Source organism: Hyla sarda, chromosome 3, assembly GCF_029499605.1.
Source record: "Hyla sarda isolate aHylSar1 chromosome 3, aHylSar1.hap1, whole genome shotgun sequence".
In the NCBI taxonomy this organism is placed as follows: Eukaryota; Metazoa; Chordata; class Amphibia; order Anura; family Hylidae; genus Hyla; species Hyla sarda.
In genome coordinates, this window is record NC_079191.1 from 257195333 (window position 1) to 257219085 (window position 23753).

At 41.1% G+C, this 23753-nt stretch overlaps 1 protein-coding gene across 2 annotated transcripts in view; it reads left to right on the forward strand.

Moving 5' to 3' along the window:
• TRMT11 (tRNA methyltransferase 11 homolog) overlaps positions 1-20304 on the forward strand; it is a 72188-nt gene extending 51884 nt beyond the window's left edge. For both annotated transcript variants that reach the window (XM_056566482.1, XM_056566483.1), the window contains 2 exons: positions 3217-3337; positions 18595-20304. In XM_056566482.1, coding sequence (XP_056422457.1) covers positions 3217-3337; positions 18595-18774 — 301 coding nt within the window. In that variant the 3' untranslated portion in view covers positions 18775-20304. The remainder of the gene's footprint in view (positions 1-3216; positions 3338-18594) is intronic.
• The last annotated feature ends 3449 nt before the right edge of the window (positions 20305-23753 follow it).

Below are 23753 nucleotides of genomic sequence, written 5' to 3' on the forward strand. Positions count from 1 at the left end.
ATTCCCTAATGATCTCCATATTATACATATAATAAATGGACACAAATTTTGGTAGGCCTCGATGCGTCCCAACTCTTTTTTTATGGTAATGCTCCCCTCCAAACTTTACCCCTTTTACCTTTTTAAATCCGATCGGTTTAACCAGATATATCTGGTCCACATGCTTTGCTAATCTTGCACTATGCCCACTAGCTTCACTTTTGATTTTGTTTCCCTTGACTTTGTTTCCCTTTTTCATCGGGCAACAGGCTCCTCATTTCTTACTTTTTGGTTTTGTCCAGTCATCAGGTTGGGAGCTTAGCATATTCTATGCTCGTGGTTATTTTTTCTTTGGATCGCTTTGTTGACCATTTAAATCTAACTCCCACATTTTTGAGAGAATATCCTACTAAATATTTTCTTTGAATGATTACAGTGACAAAGATGCTTCTAGCCCATAGTTGGAAACAACTTCTTCTGCCCTCTTCTGCCCTCTGCCCTTGATGACAAGGGGTCCTTTAGGTTCTTTAAATATCTTACTGCTTTGCTTAATAGCAAAGTTGACTTGTTTGAGGTGGTGACAGCCCCTTGGGACCATTATTGTGTTCTGCTGGGACATTTATTATCATGGGATTTATGTGTGTGATATATATATATATATATATATATATATATATATATATATTAAAAAAATTTTTTGGATACATATTTTTCTCTTCCCTACTCCTACCTGCTGGTATTTTCTTTGTGTCTTGTGTGTTTTGACCTATCTTCTTTTGGTTGTTTGTAGTTTGTGCCACTTTTTTTGGCCTCTGACATGAAAGCCCTTTTCCTTTAAAGGGGTTCTCCGGTGGAAAACTTTTTTTTTTTTCTTAGATCAACTGGTGCCAGAAAGTTAAACAGATTTGTAAATTACTTCTATTTAAAAAAAACTTAATCCTTCCAGTACGTGTTAGCTGCTGAATACTACAGAGGAAATTCTTTTCTTTTTGGAACACAGAGCTTTCTGCTGATCTCATGAGCACAGTGCTCTCTGCTGACAGAAAATTCCCATAGCAAACATATATGTTGCTCTGGACAGTTCCTAAAATGGACAGAGATGTCAGCAGAGAGCACTGTGTTCCAAAAAGAAAAGAATTTCCTCTGTAGAATTCAGCAGCTAAAAAGCACTGGAAGGATTAAGATTTTTTAATAGAAACAATTTACAAATCTGTTTAACTTTCTGGCACCAGTTGATTTAAAATAAAGTTTTTCACCAGAGTACCTCTTTAAAGGGGTACTCCGCCTCTAGACATCTTATCCCCTATCCAAAGGATAGGGGATAAGATGTTAGATCGCTGTGGTCGCTGCTGCAGCACCCCGTTATCAATACTGCGCAGAGCGAGATCGCTCTGCACGTAATGACGGGCGATACAGGGGCCGGAGCAGCGTGATGTCATGGCTCCGCCCCTCGTGACGTCACGGCCCGCCCCCATCAATACAAATCTATGGGAGGGGGCGTGGCGGTCGCCACGCCCCCTGCCATAGACTTGCATTAAGGGGACAGGCCATGATGTCATGAGGGGCGGAGCCATGACATCACGCTGCTCCGGCCCCTGTATCGCCCGTCATTACGCACAGAGCGAACTCGCGCTGCGCAGTAATGATGGGGGGGTGCCGCAGTGGCGATCCCCGGGGTCCCCAGCAGCGGGACCGCGGCGATCTAACATCTTATCCCCTATCCTTTGGATAGGGGATAAGATGCCAGGGGCGGAGTACCCCTTTAAGTCTTGTACCTTGTATGGGAATTTTATTCTAGTTTGCATAAGGCTTGTCACAAGCTTACATTACTCTATGTACAGGTTTAGTTCTCAAAAGTTCTTATGCATGGTGCATGTCTATGGATGTGGAGTGCCTACACAGGGCCCTTTTAGTAGTTATTGATTAGGACAATGCCTGCTCTCCTCACTGCTTCCAATGTATAGCTGAGTGCAGTGGCTTCTGCAACTAATCTGAGGGAACCTTTATGGAAATATGCTTTGTTCACAACTTACCTGGTGGTGCACTATTGATTTGTGGCTTTGTTAGAATGTAGCCTAAATTCCTAATATAAATCTATCACTTCCCACAGGGTGGTGGATTTGGGGATCGTATATAGGACGAAGACCAATAGCCATTATTCAGGAGACGTGTCACTGTTATACTATTTATAAACCTTGGCAGCGGTTGTATTATTTTCCGTGAAGTCTCCTAGAAAAGTTGCCATATTTTGAACCAAAACACAAATTTTCAACAGCTTTTTAGAAGTTAATATTGTTTGACAGACCTGGATAAAGGGATTAGGTGCTTGTTCTGGTTTATTGCTGAGAGTAAGGAATCAGTCTGGATTAGGGACGCTCGGAACATGGAGGGAACAAGTCTAGAGAGCAAACAGTTCAGTGGAGGGAAGAAAGGACACAAACATGGCAGCTTCTGATGCATCTTTTACATTCTGTGAACAGAAAGTCTCACTGTTAACAAGCGACATTCAAAGTATTTTTGTTTGTTTAGATTCTAAGAGAAAAAATTGGTCTATTGGGGTCTTTTGTACAAAAGTTTTGGAATTTGTCCAGTAGTAAAAGTTAAAACATCACTGCGTCTACGCCTGAATATTTTCTAGGTTATATTGCATATAAGGTAGATCCAGTGCATGGTGAACAACATATGTATTTATTTATCGTCATAGTTCTCTGGTACCAGTGTCAATTTTTACACATAGGAAGAACCCCAAATTACTGAATTGTTTTGTCGAAAATCATTTTACATAATTCTACATACAGTGGTTCAACCAATATGATTGCCCTTCCTAAATGGAGAAGTAGCAAGATCTATGTAAATAATACATGATGACCAAACTGATTTACTAGGTTATGGTCAACTTTATGTTCTAGATGGAAATTCGCTACTTGAAAAGCTCTACTTTTCCCAAGACACCTATAACATGACTTTAAAGTGTATACACATAGACCATCATTATGTTAATGTATGCAATTTTTACTTTTATTTCGGTTTAGTTCTTTTTTACTCTGTAACCATATGACCTGCCGTATATGTTTTTGCCTAGCTTTTTGTTTTGCTAATGGTATTGGCAGAAGTAAATCTTCCTTAGGGTTAACAATGCACAATTGAACATTAGTGATCTAAATGTGAAATGTTCTTGAAAAGCTAATTCTTTATGGTTCATTGCTGATTTTACCAGCTCTGCTTTCTTTCTTTTAGATATACGGATGAGGTTGTACCCCGGCACCCGTGCCTGAAACTTATTAGTAACTGTGAACAGATGCTTTCCAGCCACACGTCTCGCCGCCTGATAACAATGGAAAAGGTGAAGGAGTTTGAGGTGAGAGCACTTAGAGAGGGCATGCACAGGGAGGGGACATATTTTCACATTATTTTTCCATGTTGCATCAGAATGTAATTTCTTTAAACAGGTGAGAAAAACTTTTAATATTTGTGGTAGTGCTTATAGTCAGTGAGTGTTCGGATTTCACTTTACTTCCTTTATAGCATGTGCAGCATGACTTTTTCATCATTCAGTCTGATTCTAGTAAACATGACCTGTCTATATTACATCACCATATACAATGATTCAGTACAGTCAGGTATGCAATTCTTGTGGTGAAAGTGAAATGCTTTTATATTCTTGGTGCCACAGTGCAAAAGAATAACATTTGGGGTAAATTCATATTGACAAATTGTTGAATGGAGCTTGCTGAAAACCATGCACAAGAGAGCCCCACTCAGATACATCATGTCCATGGGCTTGGCCTGGTATTAAAGCTCTTATTTTATTTAGTCTGATATTTCCCAGTGGTGGGGGTGACATGGATGGTTTTGTTTGTTTCACTTAGGCTTCTTGAACAAAACAATTGTGTGCAAGGAACTATATTGTACGTCACTAAACAGACTTTTTACTACAGTTCCATTATACTGGTCCGTATTTTGCTTTGTGTGACAAACCTAATTTGTTTAAAATCAGGGATACACAAAGAACTATAGGCACAAAGAACTCTATGGATACCACACAAACATATTTGTAATTATTTTTAATTAAAGCCATAAAAATATGTGTATTTTTGTGTATGTATATATATATATATATATATATATATATATATGTATGTATGTATATATATTTGACTTACACACATTATGCTCTGTAAATTTTAACAATCCTGGAACATCTTTTTATATAGCTTTTCGTGGTGTCATTCATCTGTTAGTCCTACAACAAATGTATGACTAAATAACCAACTGGGTGTTACCAGATTGGGGGGGGGGGGGGGGCATGTACCTGCACCATCTACACGGTCAGCTCTGAATGGAGCCAGATTGTGTAGGAACCCCAGTTGACTATTCAGTCATTGACTATTTCTAGTAGGAATAACAAAGGGACAGCATACCACAGAGCTAAGTGGTACATAAATACAGTCATGGCCATAAATGTTGGCACCCCTGAAACTTTTCAAGAAAATGAAGTATTTCTCCCAGAAAAGGATTGCAGTAACACATGTTTTGCTATACACATGTTTATTCCCTTTGTGTGTATTGGAACTAAACCAAAAAAGGGAGGAAAAAAAAGCAAATTGGACATAATGTCACACCAAACTCCAAAAATGGGCTGGACAAAATTATTGGAACCCTTTCAAAATTGTGGAAAAATAAGATTGTTTAAAGCATGTGATGCTCCTTTAAACTCACCTGGGGCAAGTAACACAAGTGTGGGCAATATAAAAATCACACCTGAAAGCTAATCATGGACAACAGAAAGAGGACAAGAGAACTGTCCGAGACCTTGGGAACCAAAATTGTGGAAAAATCTCAACAATCTCAAGGTTACAAGACCATCTTTAGAGATCTAGATTTGCCTTTGTCCACAGTGCGCAACATTATCAAGAAGTTTGCAACCCATGGCAGTGTAGCTAATTTCCCTGGGTGTGGATGGAAGAGGAAAATTGATGAAAGGTGTCAACGCAGGATAGTCCGGATGGTGGATAAGCAGCCCCAAACAAGTTCCAAAGATATTCAAGCTGTCCTGCAGGCTCAGGGAGCATCAGTGTCAGCACAAACTTTCCGTTGACATTTAAGTGAAATGAAATGCTATGGCAGGAGACCCAGGAGGACACCACTGCTGACACAGAGACATAAAAAAAGCCAGACTACATTTTGCCAAAATGAACTTGAGTAAGCCAAAATCATTCTGGGAAAATGGCTTGTGGACAGATGAGATAAAGATAGAGCTTTTTGATAAAGCACATCATTCTACTGTGATTTGTGTGTGTGTGTGTGTGTGTGTGTGTGTGGTTTACTGAAAACGGAATGAGGCCTACAAAGAAAAGAACACAGTACCTACAGTGAAATATGGTGGAGTTTCAATGATGTTTTGGGGTTGTTTTGCTGCCTCTGGTACTGGGTGCCTTGAATGTGTGAAATCTGAGGATTACCAACAGATTTTGGGTACAGCCCAGTGTCAGAAAGCTGGGTTTGTGTCCGAGATCAGCAGGACAGTGACCCCAAACATACGTCAAAAAGCACCCAGAAATGGATGGTAACAAAGTGCTGGAGAGTTCTGAAGTGGCCAGCAATGAGTCCAGATCTAAATCCCGTTGAACACCTGTGGAGAGATCTTAAAATTGCTGTTGGGAACAGGCGCCCTTCCAATAAGAGAAACCTGGAGCAGTTTGCAAATGAAGAGTGGTCCAACATTCCGGCTAAGAGGTGTAAGAAGCTTATTGATGGTTATAGGAAGCGACTGATTTCAGTAATTTTTTTCCAAAGGGTGTGCAACCAAATATTAATCTAAGGGTGCCAATAATTTTGTCCAGACCATTTTTGGAGTTTGGTGTGACATTATGTCCAATTTGCTTTTTTTCCTCCCTTTTTTGGTTTAGTTCCAATACACACAAAGGGAATAAACATGTGTATAGCAAAGCATGTGTTACTGCAATCCTTTTCTGTGAGAAATACTTCATTTTCTTGAAAAGTTTCAGGTGTGCCAACATTTACGCCCATGACTGTATATACTAAAACAGGACAGTCAGGATATATCTAAGGTCCTTTTTAACAGCAAATGCTGTAAACTAAAAAACGTTGCATAGACATGTCAAAAGTTTAGATTGGTCAGGGTCTCAGTCCTGAAACCCCCCTTTTATTGTTAAATATAGCTGTATCAAGTGTTTTACTCCTCGGTACCGCACACTGTCTAGTTGCAGGAGACCGGCTCCTTATACCGAGAACCCTGACTTATCTAAACTTTTGACATGTCTGTGCGACAAATCAAAAGATTTTTGTTATTTGACAGTAACTCCCTAAGAATGATGGCTGATGGAATGAGAGATCTCCTGTTTTCTAGAGATAAGCCATGTCTTATGTCTTTGCCAGCCACTTATTTCCTGTTCCTTTCGAAATAAACATAAATGTAGGGGTGATCCACTTGTTGGATAAAGTATTAGAAACCAATCTGAATACTGTAGGGTTTCAACTTTTAGAATACAAATTTTTAATATCTGTGATCGTGTATGGTTCTTTTTATATGTGGAATTATTGGCTTAACTGGACCATTCCTACCATCTTAGCTATATGCTTTAGTGAAATATAAGAATTTTTTTCTTACATCAAATTATTAATTAGTTTCTGATGTAAAAATGATGTTTCCCAGAATGCAAACTACTTTGAGTAAACTTTATACAGACAGTGACCCAGCAGGTCAGACTGTAGCTCTGGGATGTAATACACTCTGTAAGTTGGTAATAACATAAGTGATGGTCCTTGCAATCACCTCACAGGTCCATTGAAGTATATGTAGAGGATTTGGGTTATTATGCTTAGTAAAGATTTTTGCCCCGACTGCACCTGCTTGTCTCCGCAGATTGCTTTATTCCATCTCTGCACATTTTCTTATTAAAACAAGACATGTGATGGGATCTTGAGAGATCCAATTATGAGCTGCTGACAAGTGGAGATGGAAGTGATATGAGGTTGGCTGAGCAGGGCACCAACATGGAATGTGTTCTACTTTATCTCTGAAATGACTGCGTTCTTAACCTGTTCACTATGCTTGACCATCTGTAGTTTATACTTGGTTTGTCAAAACATCACAGCTTGAGGAAACCCAATGCAAGGTCACCCAGCATTTATGATATGCACAGCTAGCGACATCTCGCCCTGTACGAGGATAAAACAAGAGCGGGAATGATAAACAACCCCAACATTACCATAACAAATTGTGCTTGTTACTCCTCGGATCAACTGTGTTGACTTTGGCACAAACAAAAAAATTGCCGCCTTTTCCTTCTCTTTAAACCCTTGGCACTTGTTTATTTTCTCTCCGTTTCTGTTTGTAATCCGTGGGCAGGTCTTACATCAAGTCTTTTTTTTTTCGAACCGCACCATTCAGTAGTTTTTTCCTTGTTAACCCCTTACAGACCCCCCGTGATTGGTTTCTTCACTCTCCTCTAATATTCTGTGCGGCATTTGTTTTTATTGTTTTGTTATTTTATTATTGGGTGTTTAGCTAAGCATCTCTTTGTGGTTTTAAATGTTTGTATTACAGCACCTGATTGGAGCTCAGAGACAAATGACTTACTGCTCTTTGGCAGGCGAACAGGCAGGTGCTTCTAATTCACAGGCCAGATGGTTTGCAGATACTTTGCACATTCACACCAGGACTTTACATTGCACGCTCTGCTCTAGGGTACTCAGAACTATGAATGACTTCCTCTTCATCATGAATGTCTTCTTGCTTTGCTAGGATGAAGCTTTGTTCTGGAATATTTCAACACTGGATTTCTTCTCTGTAGAGACAGTTCATTTTCTTTTAGAAAACCTCATCCACCACAGCAAAGAATTCTTTTTTTCCCCCTCACATAAAAACCACTGACAGACAAAGTTAATAACACTGTCATGTTGATGCACATATTAAAGGTTAAAATAAAAAATGTTGTTTAACTTTGCTCGAGTTGCAATTTAAATAATAAACCGTGAATTAGCTTCCACAAACTTTTTGCTTTTGGGCCTCACATGAGACTCTACTCTCAGCTTATCGGCCGAAGTGATGTCCAGCCTCAGTCGTGATAGGCTGAGTGGCAATGGGATGTATTGGGCCTGAGCACCTGGAAAAAGGATGGCCCCAGGCCCAATACATCGTACTGCTGCTTAGCCTATGACCGGCCTAGTGGGGGACATCACTGCGGCCAGCGATTAACTGAGCGCAATGTGATGTGTCAGGCCCAAAAACAATAAGAGGACCAGTTCCATAGGGCGGCAGAACGATACCCAGGGGACTGGCAGAGGGGGAATTAAGGTTTATTATATTATATATTAGGCAGTAAGTTAAAGGGGTACTCCCGTGGAACTAAACCCATAGCCCATCCTTTCCCTCTCATTAACCTATTTAATGGTCTAAATATCATTCAGTAGCTATATAGAGCTGTTTCCTCTCTTTGGTTGTCACTCAAGTGAGGGAATGTCATCATCAAGCTATCTACACGGTATTTGTTGAAGTCCCTCTCTGAAAGCAGCCTCCATTCTCCTGAGAGACACAGACCATATGTTTTTCACCATGCACTGATGAGTCATGTTCCCTTTAGTGCTGAGAATTGGGAGGTGTTTAAAGCCTTAGCCAATCACACACTGAACTTCTCTATGCTGCTCAGAGCAGGAGGGTGGGGCTGCAGTGATTGCTGGGATATGTAGGCAAGAGGAGGGAAGTATGGCAAATATGAAGAAAGAGGATCCAGTGCAGATTTGTGCAAACAAACGATCATACGAAGAGTGCATACTATCACTTGAAACGGGTCCCTTTTCCTGTGATATGCTTACTTTTAAATAATAAAGTCCGGATCGTTTGCACAAATTTACACTGGATATTCCCTTTCTTTGTATCCTTTTTTTTTGGTGCTGCCTAACACTGACCCCAGCTGCTGAATGGGTTTACACGGTGAGCTGGAGAGGAACCTTATCTATGTGCAAATAATATGAAGCAGCCAGAGAAGACAACAAGGGCCACAGGAGCCATGCATATCAGCCAGGGTGGTTTACAGGGAACATATCCAGGTTGTGTGGTGGCTTTGGAGCTTATAAGTAAGTGTCCCCACTTCTGCAAACAATTCACTAAACATTTTGGTGGCCATGGATATTTAGGTATGTTGGGAGACATTTTTGCAAGCCTAGAGCAAGTAAAAAGTGGAGGATTTACCCTAATACTCTCTTTACCTTAAGGCTCTTGTGAAAATTAAAGCAGCAATGTGATTTCTTTCTGTATATCCATACAGTACTCATATAGTCATCCTGCTCACAGAATTTATATAATAAATCATATAATAGCTAAATTGTTAAAACTTTAACAGAAATACATGCACCCTTTGTGCTGGGCAATTTGCCTAAAGGGGTACGCCGCCTCTAGACATGTTATCCCCTATCCTAGTGGGGGTCCCGCCGCTAGTTTCGAGTGTTGGGTTCAGCATCGGAGGCTTGCGATGTCACGGCTGCGCACCGCTCGTGACGTCATGACAGCGCCCCCTTAATGCTAGTCTTAATGAATGTCCATCACGCCCCCTCCCATAGACTTACATTGAGGGAGCATGGCCGTGATGTTACGAGCGAGGTGTGGCCGTGACGTCCCTAGCTTCCGCCCCGCATCGCCAGTCATCCGGTGCGGAGCGAAGTTCGCTCCGTGCACTGGATATCTGGGGTGCTGCATCAGAGATTGTGGGGGTCCCCACGATCAGACAGATTTGGATAGGGGATAAGATGTCTAGGGGCGGAGTCTAGGGGCCCCACAAGCCAACCATGGTTGAGTTGCTAAGTATATTATAGCCAGCAAGTTCTTATAATATATAGAACATTAAGTCTCAATACCAATTTGTTGAATTTAACAAATACTGGATACTTTTATTGCATGTGGCTCATCATGCTGTTTAAGGCAGCCCTAACCACTGGGACATGGATATACTGGTCAAAAGACAGATGCATCCTTTTAATCCACAGAATGAAGTCTCTCTTTAGTTTTTATTACATTTAAGGAAGTTTTACAGGTACCTAATACACCCTAGAACATCCAACTTTAAACATAAATGAGGACAAAAAAGTAAGGTTATACTGTAAAGTACTTTTGTCCAGTTTGTCTGTATAAGGTCCACATGCTCTTGTCCCACCGCAAGGTCTGTGGGAGGGGTCCATCGATGGAAATGTAGACCAAAATGCAGGTAAATTCTAGGAGATAAAACAAAACAAATCCAGGGCCCAAAGGAACCAGCAAAGGTATCTGTAAAAGAAGCATAGGGGAAAAGGGAAAGAGAAAGGGATAGTCCACCAGGCACAGCAGCGCAGGGGTAGCCAATAAAGCAAGGTAGATTGTTGTTGGTAGGAAATCCATCAGTACCAGATCGACTGGAATCTATCCTGTTTATCCATTAACAGTTGTCTTTGGACATCTAAAAGGGTGGAGTGTTACTTTTCCAGCTGTGGGCAATAGTTTGTTTGACAGACAACAATCTGAAGGAGGAATTAACCCTTTACAGGGGGGGGGGATGTCCTGGTAATTATTAGTTATCACCTATACACTAGATAGGTAAAACCAGCTAGATTGGTGGGTCCTGTATAAGTAAATTATGCAGTAGTCTTAACATGCGTGCTGCCACTCCATTCTAAGTCTGAGACAAGGGTTTTATGTTATGTAATCTTGATAGATCCAGAATTCTGTGCCGATTAATTTTAATACAGCTTTAGGCTGCCATTACACAGAAGTGGATTCAGCAGGAAGAAGTAGAAGTCCTTCCTTTATATTTTTCAGTCCATTGGGAATCCACTGGTAGTTCTGGCTCAAAAACTGCAGAGGTAGTCTTCCCAAAAAAAAAAAGAACCGAAAACACCTTGTGAACCACCCATAGGGGCTCTATTTATAAGGCTCTGCTATGTCCATAAGGCTGCAGGGATATGAGAAGTAATGTTAGTTATTGCAGTTTTATTATGTGTGCAGAGCATGTCTGTGTGTTACTTGCTTGTTTTCTGGATATATTGCAGTGTAGCTCATAAATCATCCTGGTAAAGTAATGTAATTGTATGGGGTGATTTTTTCTTCTGGTGGGGTTTGCTTTTGTGACTTGCATCTTAATGATCTGTCTATTATAGCAGATTGGGTAAGGCATTCTTTTCTATGAACCTTGAGCCATTGTATCTACCATAATCCTGTAATATTGCTCTTATTATCTCTTATACCACGGAGTTCCTTGGCACTGCAGATATGCTTTGTGGAGCCAGTATGCTTGGAGGCATTAACCCTCTTTATGTTGCCAGAGCCTAATTTGGCTGTGAAAGGAGTGAGATTTGTATGACCCTCTTGGTAATTGACTGCACTACTTAACTGCAGTAGATTTAAGCATTTGTTTGCACCACATTGTTTGGAAACCATTCACTTAGTATAGAAACCCTCTCTTCTGCTTTATGTCAAGATGGGAATCTTTAGACACACTTTGGAATTGGCTCCCAGCAGCGATCCTCCCTCACACTCTCTAATTTCACAGTTGTTGATTTGACTGCAGGATAAAGTTGTTATTCAGGACTTCATTTCCAGCTCTCCTCCTAATCCACTAAACAGGGAATTATGTCAGCTGGCTTCCATGAAGCGCGTTTTAATCTAAAGCAATGAAAATCTCTTCTCGTGAATGCGTTTGTTTTGGACCGTTCGGCGACTGTTTGCTCCCAATTATACAAAGTTTAAACAAGGGATCTTGTATATTTCTGTCTGCTTTAGATTGTTAGCTGAAGTGGTTCCTGTCTCCTCGCACCTGGTACTTATTTTCCATCCACAAGGCTTAGATTATTATCTTACTTGCTAAGCACCAAACGTACAGTTGGTAGATTGATCGTCAAAGTGTCCAAAAAGAGTAACTTGCATGCTTGAACATATTAATGCCAATTACAACCGATTCGATGTAACAAAGTTCCTTCCGCTTTAAGAAAACCTTTTTAATACTGTTCAAGGCCACCCACATATAACCCCCATATTTCACTCCTCTTGCATTTGAATTCACTTTTCTTTTCACACCCAAGAAGGGACTTTCCAGTTAATAAATACTTGTATACTTGAGTCCTATACATGGGAGATCCTAAACATCCACCTTATTGTAGTGTGACTATCCCACATCTGTATTTCAGATATGCAGCGTGTCCGTGTATCTGTTTTCTTCTTGTATTTTTCCTGTTAATAGATTCTGACAAAATATGGTGCTTCCTGTGTTTAATCCGTACATGCAGCAGTACTTGTTTTTTTCATCCTTCTGATATCAATCTGCATTATTAGAGACAATTCAGATGAAGGATTCAGTGACACAACAAAGTTTAAACACAATTCAGATAAACATGGATTAAGAAAATGTGTATTTCCTTTTGATTGTTGTATATTATTAAAAAAAAAAAGATCTGTATTAATGTACACATTTAATTAGTTACCGTATATACTCGAGTATAAGCCGACCCGAATATAAGCCGAGGCCCCTAATTTCACCCCAAAATCCCAGGAAACGTTATTGACTCGAGTATAAGCCTAGGGTGGGAAATACATCATCCCCCCTGTCATCATCCCCCCTCCCCGTCATCATCCAGACCCCCGTCATTAACACCCTCATCATCATCATCAAGGCCTGTCATCATCCCCCCTTCATCATCACCGCCTGTCATCATCCCCCCTTTATCATCACCGCCTGTCATCATCCCCTTGTCATCATCCCACACCCCCCATTCATCATCCCCCTGTCATCATCCCACACCCCCCCCTTCATCATCCCCTTGTCATCATTCCACACCCCACCTTCATCATCCCCTTGTCATCACCACCACATGTCATCAGCACCCCCCCCCCCTTCATCATCACCGCTTGTCAATGTCTGATACAGTGGTCTTCAACCTGCGGACCTCCAGATGTTTCAAAACTAGCCGATAGCTACCCGGGCTTGCTGGGAGTTGTAGTTTTGAAACATCTGGAAGTCCGCAGGTTGAAGACCACTGCGGCCTTCGACATCATCCAGCCCCCCCCCACCCTCTCACCCCCTTTAGTTTTGTACTCACCTCCGCTCGGCGGGACGTTAGGGTGCGCTGGTCCGGTGCTGCAGGACTGTCTGGTGGGGAGGTCGTCCGGTGGGATAGTCGTTCCGGGCTGTCCATCTTCACCGGGGGGGCCTCTTTTCCGCGCTTCGGGCCCGGAATAGAGGCGTTGCCTTGACGACGACGTAGAGGGACGTTGCTAATGAACGTCCCTGTGCATCGTCGTCAAGGCAACGTGACTATTCCGGGGCCGGGCCCGAAGTGCGGAGAAGAGGCCCCCCCCGGTGAAGATGGACAGCCCGGAACAACTATCCCACCGGACGACCTCCCCACCGGACAGTCCTGCAGCACCGGACCAGCGCACCCTAACGTCCCGCCGAGCGGAGGTGAGTACAGAACTAAAGGGGGTGGGGGGTTTGGATGATGTCGAAGGCCGGAGTGGTCTTCAACCTGTGGACCTACAGAAGTTTCAAAACTACAACTCCCAGCAAGCCCGGACAGCTGATGGCTGTCCGGGCTTGCTGGGAGTTGTAGTTTTGAAACATCTGGAGGTCCGCAGGTTGAAGACCACTGAGGGCGGAGAGTTCACTTGAGTATAAGCCGAGGGGGGTGTTTTCAGCACGAAAAATCGTGCTGAAAAACTCTGCTTATACTCGAGTATATACGATATGTGAAGAAAACCTAAGGGCTTGTTCACATGGGCAGAAACCATTCCAAAACCTGCATAAAAAAAACTGTGGCTGTACCTAAAAAAAATAATGACCGAGGGTTTTTCCGTTTTTGCATTTTCGTTTTTTCCTCCTTGCCTTTAAAAAATCATAATTCTTTCAATTTTCCAACTAAAAATCCATATGATTGCTTATTTTTTGCGGCACCAATTCTACTTTGTAATGACGTCAGTCATTTTGCCCAAAAATCTACGGCGAAACGGAAAAAAAAATCATTATGAGACAAAATTTTAAAAAAACGCTGTTTTGTAACTTTTGGGGGCTTCCGTTTCTACGTAGTAAATTTTTCAGTAAAAACGACACCTTATCTTTATTCTGTAGGTCCATACGATTAAAATGATACCCTACTTATATAGGTTTGATTTTGTCGTACTTCTGGAAAAAATCATAACTACATGCAGGAAAATTTATACATTTAAAATTGTCATCTTCTGACCCCTATAACTTTTTAATTTTTCCGCGTATGGGGCGGTGTGAGGGCTCCTTTTTTGCGCAGTGATCTGAAGTTTTTGCATTGATAGGACTTATTGATCGTTTTTTATTCATTTTTTCATGATATAAAAAGTGACCAAAAATGCACTATTTTGGACTTTGAAATTTTTTTGCGCGTACGCCATTGACCGTGCGGTTTAATTAATGATACATTTTTATAATTCGGACATTTCCGCACGCAGCGATACCATATATGTTTATTTTTATTTTTATTTACACAGATTTTTTTTTTTATGGGAAAAGGGGGGTGATTCAAACTTTTAATAGGGGAGGGGTTAAATGATCTTTATTCGCTTTTTTTTTTCCACTTTTTTTTGCAGTGTTATGGCTCCCATAGGGACCTATAACACTGCACACACTGATCTATTACATTGATCACTGGTTTCTCATAGGAAACCAGTGATCGATGATTCTGCCGCTTGACTGCTCATGTCTGGATCTCAGGCACTGAGCAGTCATTCGGCGATCGGACAACGAGTAGGCAGGTAGGGATCCTCCAGCTGTCCTGTAAGCTGTTTGGGATGTCGCGATTTCGCCGCTGCTATCCCGAACAGCTCCCTGAGCTAACCGGCATGCTTTCACTTTCACTTTAGACGCGGCGTTCAACTTTGAACGCCGCGTCTAAAGGGTTAATAGCGCGCGGCACCGCGATCAATGCCGCGCACTATTAGCCACGGGTCCCGGCCGTTGTTAGAGGTCGGGCCCGACCCGCTATGCCGTGGCCTCGCGTTATAGATCGGGAGCGGACACATGACGTACCAGTACGTCATGTGTCCTTAAGGGGTTAAAAAAAAAAAATAACTCAAGTAAATAGTGACATCATCTTTAATGCATGCTCCCATTGAAATAAGTGGTAGCTTTAGGGTACTTTCACGCTTTTTTTTTGCTACCTATTGAAGAAAGTTTCAATTTGTTTTGTTTTATCTGGCAATTTTTGGAAAACTGCCATTGCAGTTTTTGAGTCAAAGCAAGTAGTGTATTCATAAGGAATAGGACATATAAAGGAAGAACTTATACTTCTCCTCCCTTATGGATCCACTTCTGAGTTTGGCTCAAAAATTGCAGTGGCAGCTATCCAAAAACTGCCTGAAAAAAAACTTGTGGAAACTTAGCCTCAGCAGAAAAATACGCACAGGTGAATGTACCCATAAAGGGGTACTCCGGTGGAATAAAACATTTTTAAATCAGACTGGAAAGAAATTCAAAAAGAAAAGAACTTCCTCTTTAGTATACAGTAGCTGATAAGTACTGGAAAGATTAAGATTTTGAAATAGAAATAATTTACAAATCTGCTTAACTTTCTGGCACCAGTTGATTTAAAAAAAAAAAAAGTTTTTCACTGGAGTACCCCTTTAAAAAACACATTAAAATCTGTGCAAAATGTCCACACTGCAGATTTGGAACATTTATTGATCATGTGAACATACCAATACACCTGTGCTCCCCAACTAGCTTCTTGGAAAACAGATGTGGCTGTCAGCCCCACTGTATTTGACTCTTTAGATGTTGAGGGCTGCAAATACACTGCTCAAACAACATACTTAAAGGGGTACTCCCACCCTAGACATCTTATCCCCTATCCAAAGGATAGGGGATAAGATGTCTGATCGCAGGGGGTCCCGCCGCTGGGGACCCCCGCATTATTGCATGCGGCACCCACCTGTTTTTTCACCGGAACCTCTGGAGGGTCTGAGTCGCGACTACGGGAACGGAAGTCCCGTAGTCGCGACCCTCGCGATCAGACATCTTATCCCCTATCCTTTGGATAGGGAATAAGATGTCTAGGGTGGGAGTACCCCTTTAAACAATACAATGTAACTCCAAGTCAATCGGACTTCTGAAATTACACTGTCCACTCAGGAAGCCAAACTGATTGACAATCAATTTCACATGCTCTTGTGCAAATGGAACAGACAACAGGTGGAAATTATAAGCCATTAGCAAGACCCCCCCCCCCCAATAAAGGAGTGGTTATGCAGGTGGTGACCACAGACCATTTCTCAGTTCCTATGCTTCCTGGCTGATGTTTTGGTGACTTTTGAATGCTGGTAGTGCTTTCACTCTAGTGGTAGCATGAGACTGAGTCTACAACCCACACAAGGCTCAGGTAGTGCAGCTCATCCAGAACAGAAAAGGATTGCAGTAACGCATGTTTTGCTATACACATGTTTATTCCCTTTTTGTATTGGAACTAAACCAAAAAAAGAAGGAAAAAAGCAAATTGGACATAATGTCACACCAAACTCCAAAAATGGGCTGGACAAAATTATTGTCATCTTTAGATTAATATTTGGTTGCACAGTCTGTGGAAAAAATAACTGAAATCAGTCACTTCTTCTAACCATCAATAAGCTTCTTACACCTCTCAGCCGGAATGTTGGACCACTCTTCCTTTGCAAACTGCTCCAGGTCTCTCTTATTGGAAGGGCACCCTTTCCATACAGCAATTTTAAGATCTCTCCACAGGTGTTCAATGGGATTAAGATCTGGACTCATTTCTGGCCACTTCAGAACTCTCCAGCGCTTTGTTGCCATCCATTTCTGGGTGCTTTTTGACGTATGTTTGGGGTCATTGTCCTGCTGGAAGCCCCAAGATCTCGGATGCAAACCCAGCTTTTTTGACACTGGGCTGTACAGTGTGACCCCAAATCTGTTTGGAATCCCCAGATTTCATGATGCCTTGCACACATTCAAGCCACCCAGTGCCAGAGGCAGCAAAACAACCCCAAAACATCATTGAACCTCCACCATATTTCACTGTAGGTACTGTGTTCCTTTCTTTTTAGGCCTCATTCTGTTTTCGGTAAACAGCAGAATGATGTGCGTTACCAAAAAGCTCTATCTTGGTCCCATCTGTCCACAAGACTTTTCCCAGAAGGATTTTGGCTTACTCAAGTTCATTTTGGCAAAATGTAGTCTTGTTTTTTTATGTCTCTGTGTCAGCAGTGGGGTCCTCCTGGGTCTCCTGCCATAGCATTTAATTTAAATGTCGACAATTTGCGCTGACACTGATGCTCCCTGAGCCTGCAGGACAGCTTGAATATCTTTGGAACTTGTTTGGGGCTGCTTATCCACCATCCGGACTATCCTGCATTGACACCTTTCATCAATTTTTCTCCTCTGTCCACGGCCAGGGAGATTAGCTACAGTGCCATGGGTTGCAAACTTCTTGATAATGTTGGGCACTGTGGACAAAGGCAAATCTAGATCTCTAGAGAAGGTCTTGTAACCTTGAGATTGTTGATATTTTTCCACAATTTTGGTTCTCAAGTCCTCAGACAGTTCTCTTCTCTTTCTGTTGTCCATGGTTAGTGTGGCACACACAGACACACAATGCAAAGACTAAGTGAACTTCTCCCCTTTTTATCTGCTTTCAGGTGTGATTTTTATATTGCCCACACCTGTTACTTGCCCCAGGTGAGTTTAAAGGAGCATCACATGCTTGAAAAAATCTTATTTTTCCTCAATTTTGTAAGGGTGCCAATAATTTTGTCCAGCCCATTTTTGGAGTTTGGTGTGACATTATGTCCAATTTGCTTTTTTTCCTCCCTTTTTTTTGGTTTAGTTCCAATACACAAAAAGGGAATAAACATGTGTATAGCAAAAGAGGTGTTACTACAATCCTTTTCTGTGAGAAATACTTCATTTTCTTGAAAAAGTTCAGGGGTGCCAACATTTACTGCCATGACTGTATAGCCTGTGGAGTTATGTTTTTTTTCGAGCATCTCTATTTTATGCACATTGCACATTTATATGCACTTTATTATGTGATGAAAAAGATGTATTTATATGAATAATGTAAATTATTTTATATTTTTATATTTGTGTGTTGATTGATATTGGATTTGCATGATTTGTCATGATTTGGTTTGTTGGGTATTTATTCCCCTTATGATGTGTGTATCAATAGGCTTGAAAATGGCTCCATAGGAGCAGAAACGTTGTTGTATTGAGACATGATTGAATAAATGCACCTTGTTTATTTGAGTGCTGTGCCATTGGAACCTTTTGTCTGGAGGAACCCTGATCAGGTTCGGGGCACTGGCACCACAACTACAGATCTGGCTGAGTAGTGCTGCAACTTTTTACTATTTTTTTAATATTATATGCCAATCATAGTCTTCGAGGCCTGATTGACAAATTTTTAGGCTCATGTCTTTAAGCAATGTCATCCATTGTCCGCTTACTAAAAAAACCACCTAAAATAAAAGATTAAAAAACTTCATATGATAAGAGAACTCTGGGAATTGTATGTAATAAAAGTCATGCTATGTTATAGTTATTGTATTTGCAGACTTGTGGTAACTTGATGTTTTGTGTGCATTTTCTTGACCAGGACAAGGACCAGTATGCACACCTGAAGGATGGGCAGCATGCGCTGTATGAAGGTCACAACTCGTTCCGTGAGAAGTATTTTAGCGGCTTAACAAAGAGAATTGCAAGAGGAGAACGAGCCAGAGCCAGAGATCAGAACTGCAGTGATTATAGTTCTACCAATGAGCGCCAGGTTGTCTGACGTCCAGTGCTTCGTGTTATTTTACAGATGGTGCATCTTATGGATGCGGCTGAGATGGCAGTCTACCTTTCTCAAGTGAATATGAAAACCTCTCCACACTTTCAACGTGTAACACGCCATCTTCCTTCATACTTTTCCTTAACAGGTCTCGGTCAATCTCAGTTCTAAATTACTGACAGGTGTGTGGGAGCCACACAGCTAACGCACATGCTCCACTCTGTTTTACTGATGTCTAGTTGATCCCGAGGATCGGGTGGAAATAAGCATGTTCACTGTGTTATACATATATATGGATACAGACTGTTGAAGGAATGAAACAACATGACTGATGTTGCTCGCCAAGCGTTTTTATTAGAATCTACAAAATGACTTTTCACCTGCCTCTGACCTTGTGTTTTTGTGTCCACCACCCTGAAGGTTTATGAAGGGGTTAAGCTAACATAGAACGGTTTCATATTCATTTGGAGGATTGCAAGGTCTCTGGTTTACATTCTCGTATTTTATTGTATATAAACCTGCGCTCTGTATTTATAGTCTTTTTAATGGGAATTAGCACGGCTAAGTGGCCACAGAGCTGGAGCTCACTGGCTGCTCCGTCTGTCTTTCACAGAGGGAAGTTGCACTGTTTTCTTTTCAGTCTCCAACCTCTGGAATCTGTTCTTAACATGTAAGGGTGATGAAGTGTCCCTCATTAGGGAGATTGCTTTCATTTGTTATTGTTTGTAATTGATACATATTAAACACACACAATCTTGCTTTGTCTTGTTACAGCAGCGTTGTATGCAGAGGCCCTTTGTGGTTTGTTATTGGTCTGACCCTGGCCAGTTATGTTAAGCCCAGAGGACTTGACTGAGACTTTGGAAGGCGATGGCATTTTGTTGAGCCTGTCCACATCTGAAGCTCATCTGTTCTTTTTCATTTGTTTTTACATTCCTACAATCCGACTTTCTCTTAAGACAGCTGACTTTATGTTGTTTTTTTTCCTTTCTTTTATTACTCACAACCTAAAAGACTTTTTTTTGTGGAGCCATAACAAGTAGGTGTGTGGCTCTTCTTATGTCTGCACTGAGATATTCTCTTTTGAAATTGAAGCTGTGTTTAGACTTTTATGTTTCTTTATTTTTATTCGGTGCTAACACTTTGCTGATTTTACCTTGTCACCCTTGGGAAGATAACTGTAAAGATGAATCACTAATAATTGTGGTCAGCAAGACCTTTTCTCCTTCCACATTAACCCTAGTTTACCGGAGGTGAAAAGGACAGGAAGGGCTCTAGCACAACCTAAACTATTGTGCCATGATGTATTGTGGGTAGACATGGGAACAAGGCAAAAAACAACATAAAGAATGAAGTGTTCCTGAGAACCGTACTCTACATCAAGCAACCAACAATTTTCTATGTGATATGTATGCATAGCTTTATGGGTGGAATCTATACAGATTTTTACATTGGTCTTCCTGTCTGTCTATACAATGTTTTGTTTTTAAACAAGGGCTCATCCCAAAGCTTCATGTAAATAAAGTTCCCTGATAATTAGTTGTGGCTGTCAAAACGTTGTTATTATTATAGGTGGATAACAACACCTTTAGTGAAAACTATAGTATTTTGTTCTTTATTAATTTCATTGAAACCACAAAGTGTTTAGTTTCCTTAATTTGACATCAGAAGGTGCTATTATGTGGATCTGACTCTTAGTGATAGCCTAAAGGAGTTATGCAGTCAGTTTTTTTTTCTTTTTGTCAGATATAAAAAAATAAAAATAAACCCCTAATCCCCTCCAGTGCTCCTGCAGTGCCTCCAGTATCACTTCTCTGGTCTCCTGTACAATCCTCTTCTGCCTCTGGGGCCCAGAACGCCACGCTGCAGCTCAGCTAATCACTGGCCGCAGCAGTGTCCCACCTTGGCCAAGGATTGGCTGAGCAGTAATGACATATTGGGCTCGGGCATCATGAAAATTATCGTGGCAGGGGCTTGATACGTCACATTGCCACTTAGCCAAACACTGGCTAAGGCAGGACACCGGCCAGCAATCTGCTGAACTGCAGCGCAATGTATTGGGCCCCAGAAACAGGAAGAGTATGACACTGGGGATTGGAGCAGGATGCCGGAGGCACCACAGGAGTGCTAGAGGTGAGTAGAGGTTTATTTTTTTTTTACCTGACAGTATGGGCATATCTTTTTTTTTTTTTTAAACATAATCTCGCTGCATAACTCCTTTATCTGCAACTGAATTAATTTTACTGCTCCTGAAAGCAACTAAAACAGTGCCCAATTTTAAAATCCACCATATAGCTCCTATAACTGTATTTCAGAAGTTATAAAATAAAGTTTGTATCATGGGAGTGTCATATAGGCAAGGCTGAGCTGGTGAAGTTCCCACCTCTTGGCTCTCCCTTCCCTCTCTCTACCCTGCTTGATTGATTGACATACAGGACAGTGCAAAGCCATGTCTATCCATCGAGTGCCTGCACCATGCTTCCTAATGACGGTAAAACGCCCCCCAAAAATAGCATACAGACAGGAAAATAATCAAAAGGCAAACATTTTATTCGTACAAAAAATAGAATAAAACAATTAAAAAGGAGACTTATTACACAAAAGAGGACTTCAAAAGTCTTAGTTAAAGTTACCAACCGATGAGAAATATCCATATAGGGTCCGCATCTTAATAGGGAGCAGACACAACACCTGTCTCGTGAACAAATTTAATAGGTACAAAAAATAAGCCAGATAATATAGCAGTGTTTCTACAAGAGAAAGCTAATTACACCCTCTACTGTGATTATGTTATGCATGCAAGGCCACCCTTACACCTAGGATATTAATATGAGAGGAACAGAGATTATTCACATGTCCTAGTGTATTATAGACTTGCATAGAGAAAGTCACTTCTGCTTTACACACACACACACCCCTGTGTGAATTGGCTGGTCATAAAACAGGTGAATCACAGAGGAACGGAGCTGTGCGGTGAGATGGCGAGCAGGGCCGCTGTTTAGCCTTACCCTGTTAATGCCCCTGATATAATATTTTCATCCAGAGTTTCCCTTAAATTTATAAAAGACTAGTTGCATCATCCTTAGCAGCTATAATTGCAGCCAAACTAAACTCCTCATTTAAACTGAGTAACTTCTTTGTCCTATAGTTATATTTGGCTCCCAGTAAACTATTTGGGATCTTTTCTAATTTCAAGGCCCTACATCACTGAACTGAGTCTATTGCATATCAGTTGACAATGTGGAGAGCTTGGAGACAATCAGATATTACAGCCAAATCAATGTCAAGCCTGAATCTTGTAAACAATGTCTGGCTGTGCACATCCATAGCTGGTTTAAATTAGCAGACCTTGTTTATTTCACTTTTGCAACTTCTATTTTGCAAGAATACAAGCCATTTTAGTTCAATACAAGACTCCTGTCAAATATTTGTTTTAATACATATATAGTGTGCACTGTGAAGAATCAAAATGAAAGCCTTATACTTACCTCACTGGTCAACACTACTTTTATTTATAATTTTAGGGTCATAATAATAACCGAAGAAGAAAGTAACTTATTGTAAAATAGAAAACCTTTGTACAATCTAAAATCTTTGATGTGGGGGAAAGGAAACAGCATCACAAAAAATACAGCAGCATCACCGGCATCTCTGCCAATCAAGATGGTATTAGGTGGGCATATATTTCATTAAATTGCACATAATATGAATAGCAGCAATATGGGACAAGATATAGTGCAGTGGTTAAACACAATATAGTATTGTGATGAAAAGTGCCATATGCATAAAGTGCTATAAGAGGAGACCACATCAGTGCAATAAGGTAAAACATGAACAATACCCACACAGGAAAGTGCCAGGCAGAGACTGGGATGGCACTACTTCTACACGCGTTTCGGCACGCTGACCTTCCTGATGGTTGTTTTAATGTATACCAATAAATATTATATTTTATATTAAAGGAAAGCTGTCACATGTTTTCTCCTGCACTATCCACAGGCACTGATGGATAGTGCTGGAGACACTGATTAAAATAAGCCCTACCTTGTCCGGATCTGCGCTGCCGTTCTCCCGCAATTATAGTTTTACTATCTGTTGAAATCTTCCTGTAACTGGCACGGGCAGGGCTTCGGCGCTTAACTGGCACTGACATCAGCGCCGCTTATGAATATTCATCGCCCCCTCCCTCCAGTTCTCCCTCTCTTTGCCGCTCCTAACTGGGGGGAGGGGGTATGAATATTCATAAGCGGTGCTGATGTCAGTGCCAGTTAAGTGCCGAAGCCCTGCCCGTGCCAGTTACAGGAAGATTTCAACAGATAGTAAAACTACAATTGCGGGAGAACGGCGGCGCAGATCCGGACAAGGTAGGGCTCATTTTAATATATTCATATGCTGCTCTGGACAGTTCCTAAAATGGACAGAGATGTCAGCAGAGAGTATTGTGGTCATGATGTCAGCAGAGAGCACTGTGTTCCAAAAAGAAAATAATTTCCTCTGTAATATTGAGCAGCTAATAAGTAATGGAAGGATTAAGATTTTTTTATAGAAGTAATTTAGAAATCTGTTTAACTTTCTGGCACCAGTTGATTTAAAACATTTTTTTCCACCAGAGTACCCCTTTAACTGATAACTGAAACATAACTGCACCAGACAGAAACTTTAACAGAGTGGTTAGTACTGTTTAATGGATACCAGTGATAGATAGGTACAAAGTCCATATTGCCATTAGAATGCACTGAGCTTGACTTTCAGGTGATCATAGTAGGCCTCTGTGCTTGCATCCTATATTAAAAGGGGTATTTCCATATCCTAATCCTAAGTGTGAATTGTTCCCAGGATTGTTCCAAAGAACCACAAATCTAGGCTAAACTAGCATTTATCAACTTATCCCATTCCATCAAAATGATGGCTTATCCTTAGGATTAGCCATTAAAGCGCAACTGTCATAATTTTTTAACCCCCCCCAGACTACTACAATGTTG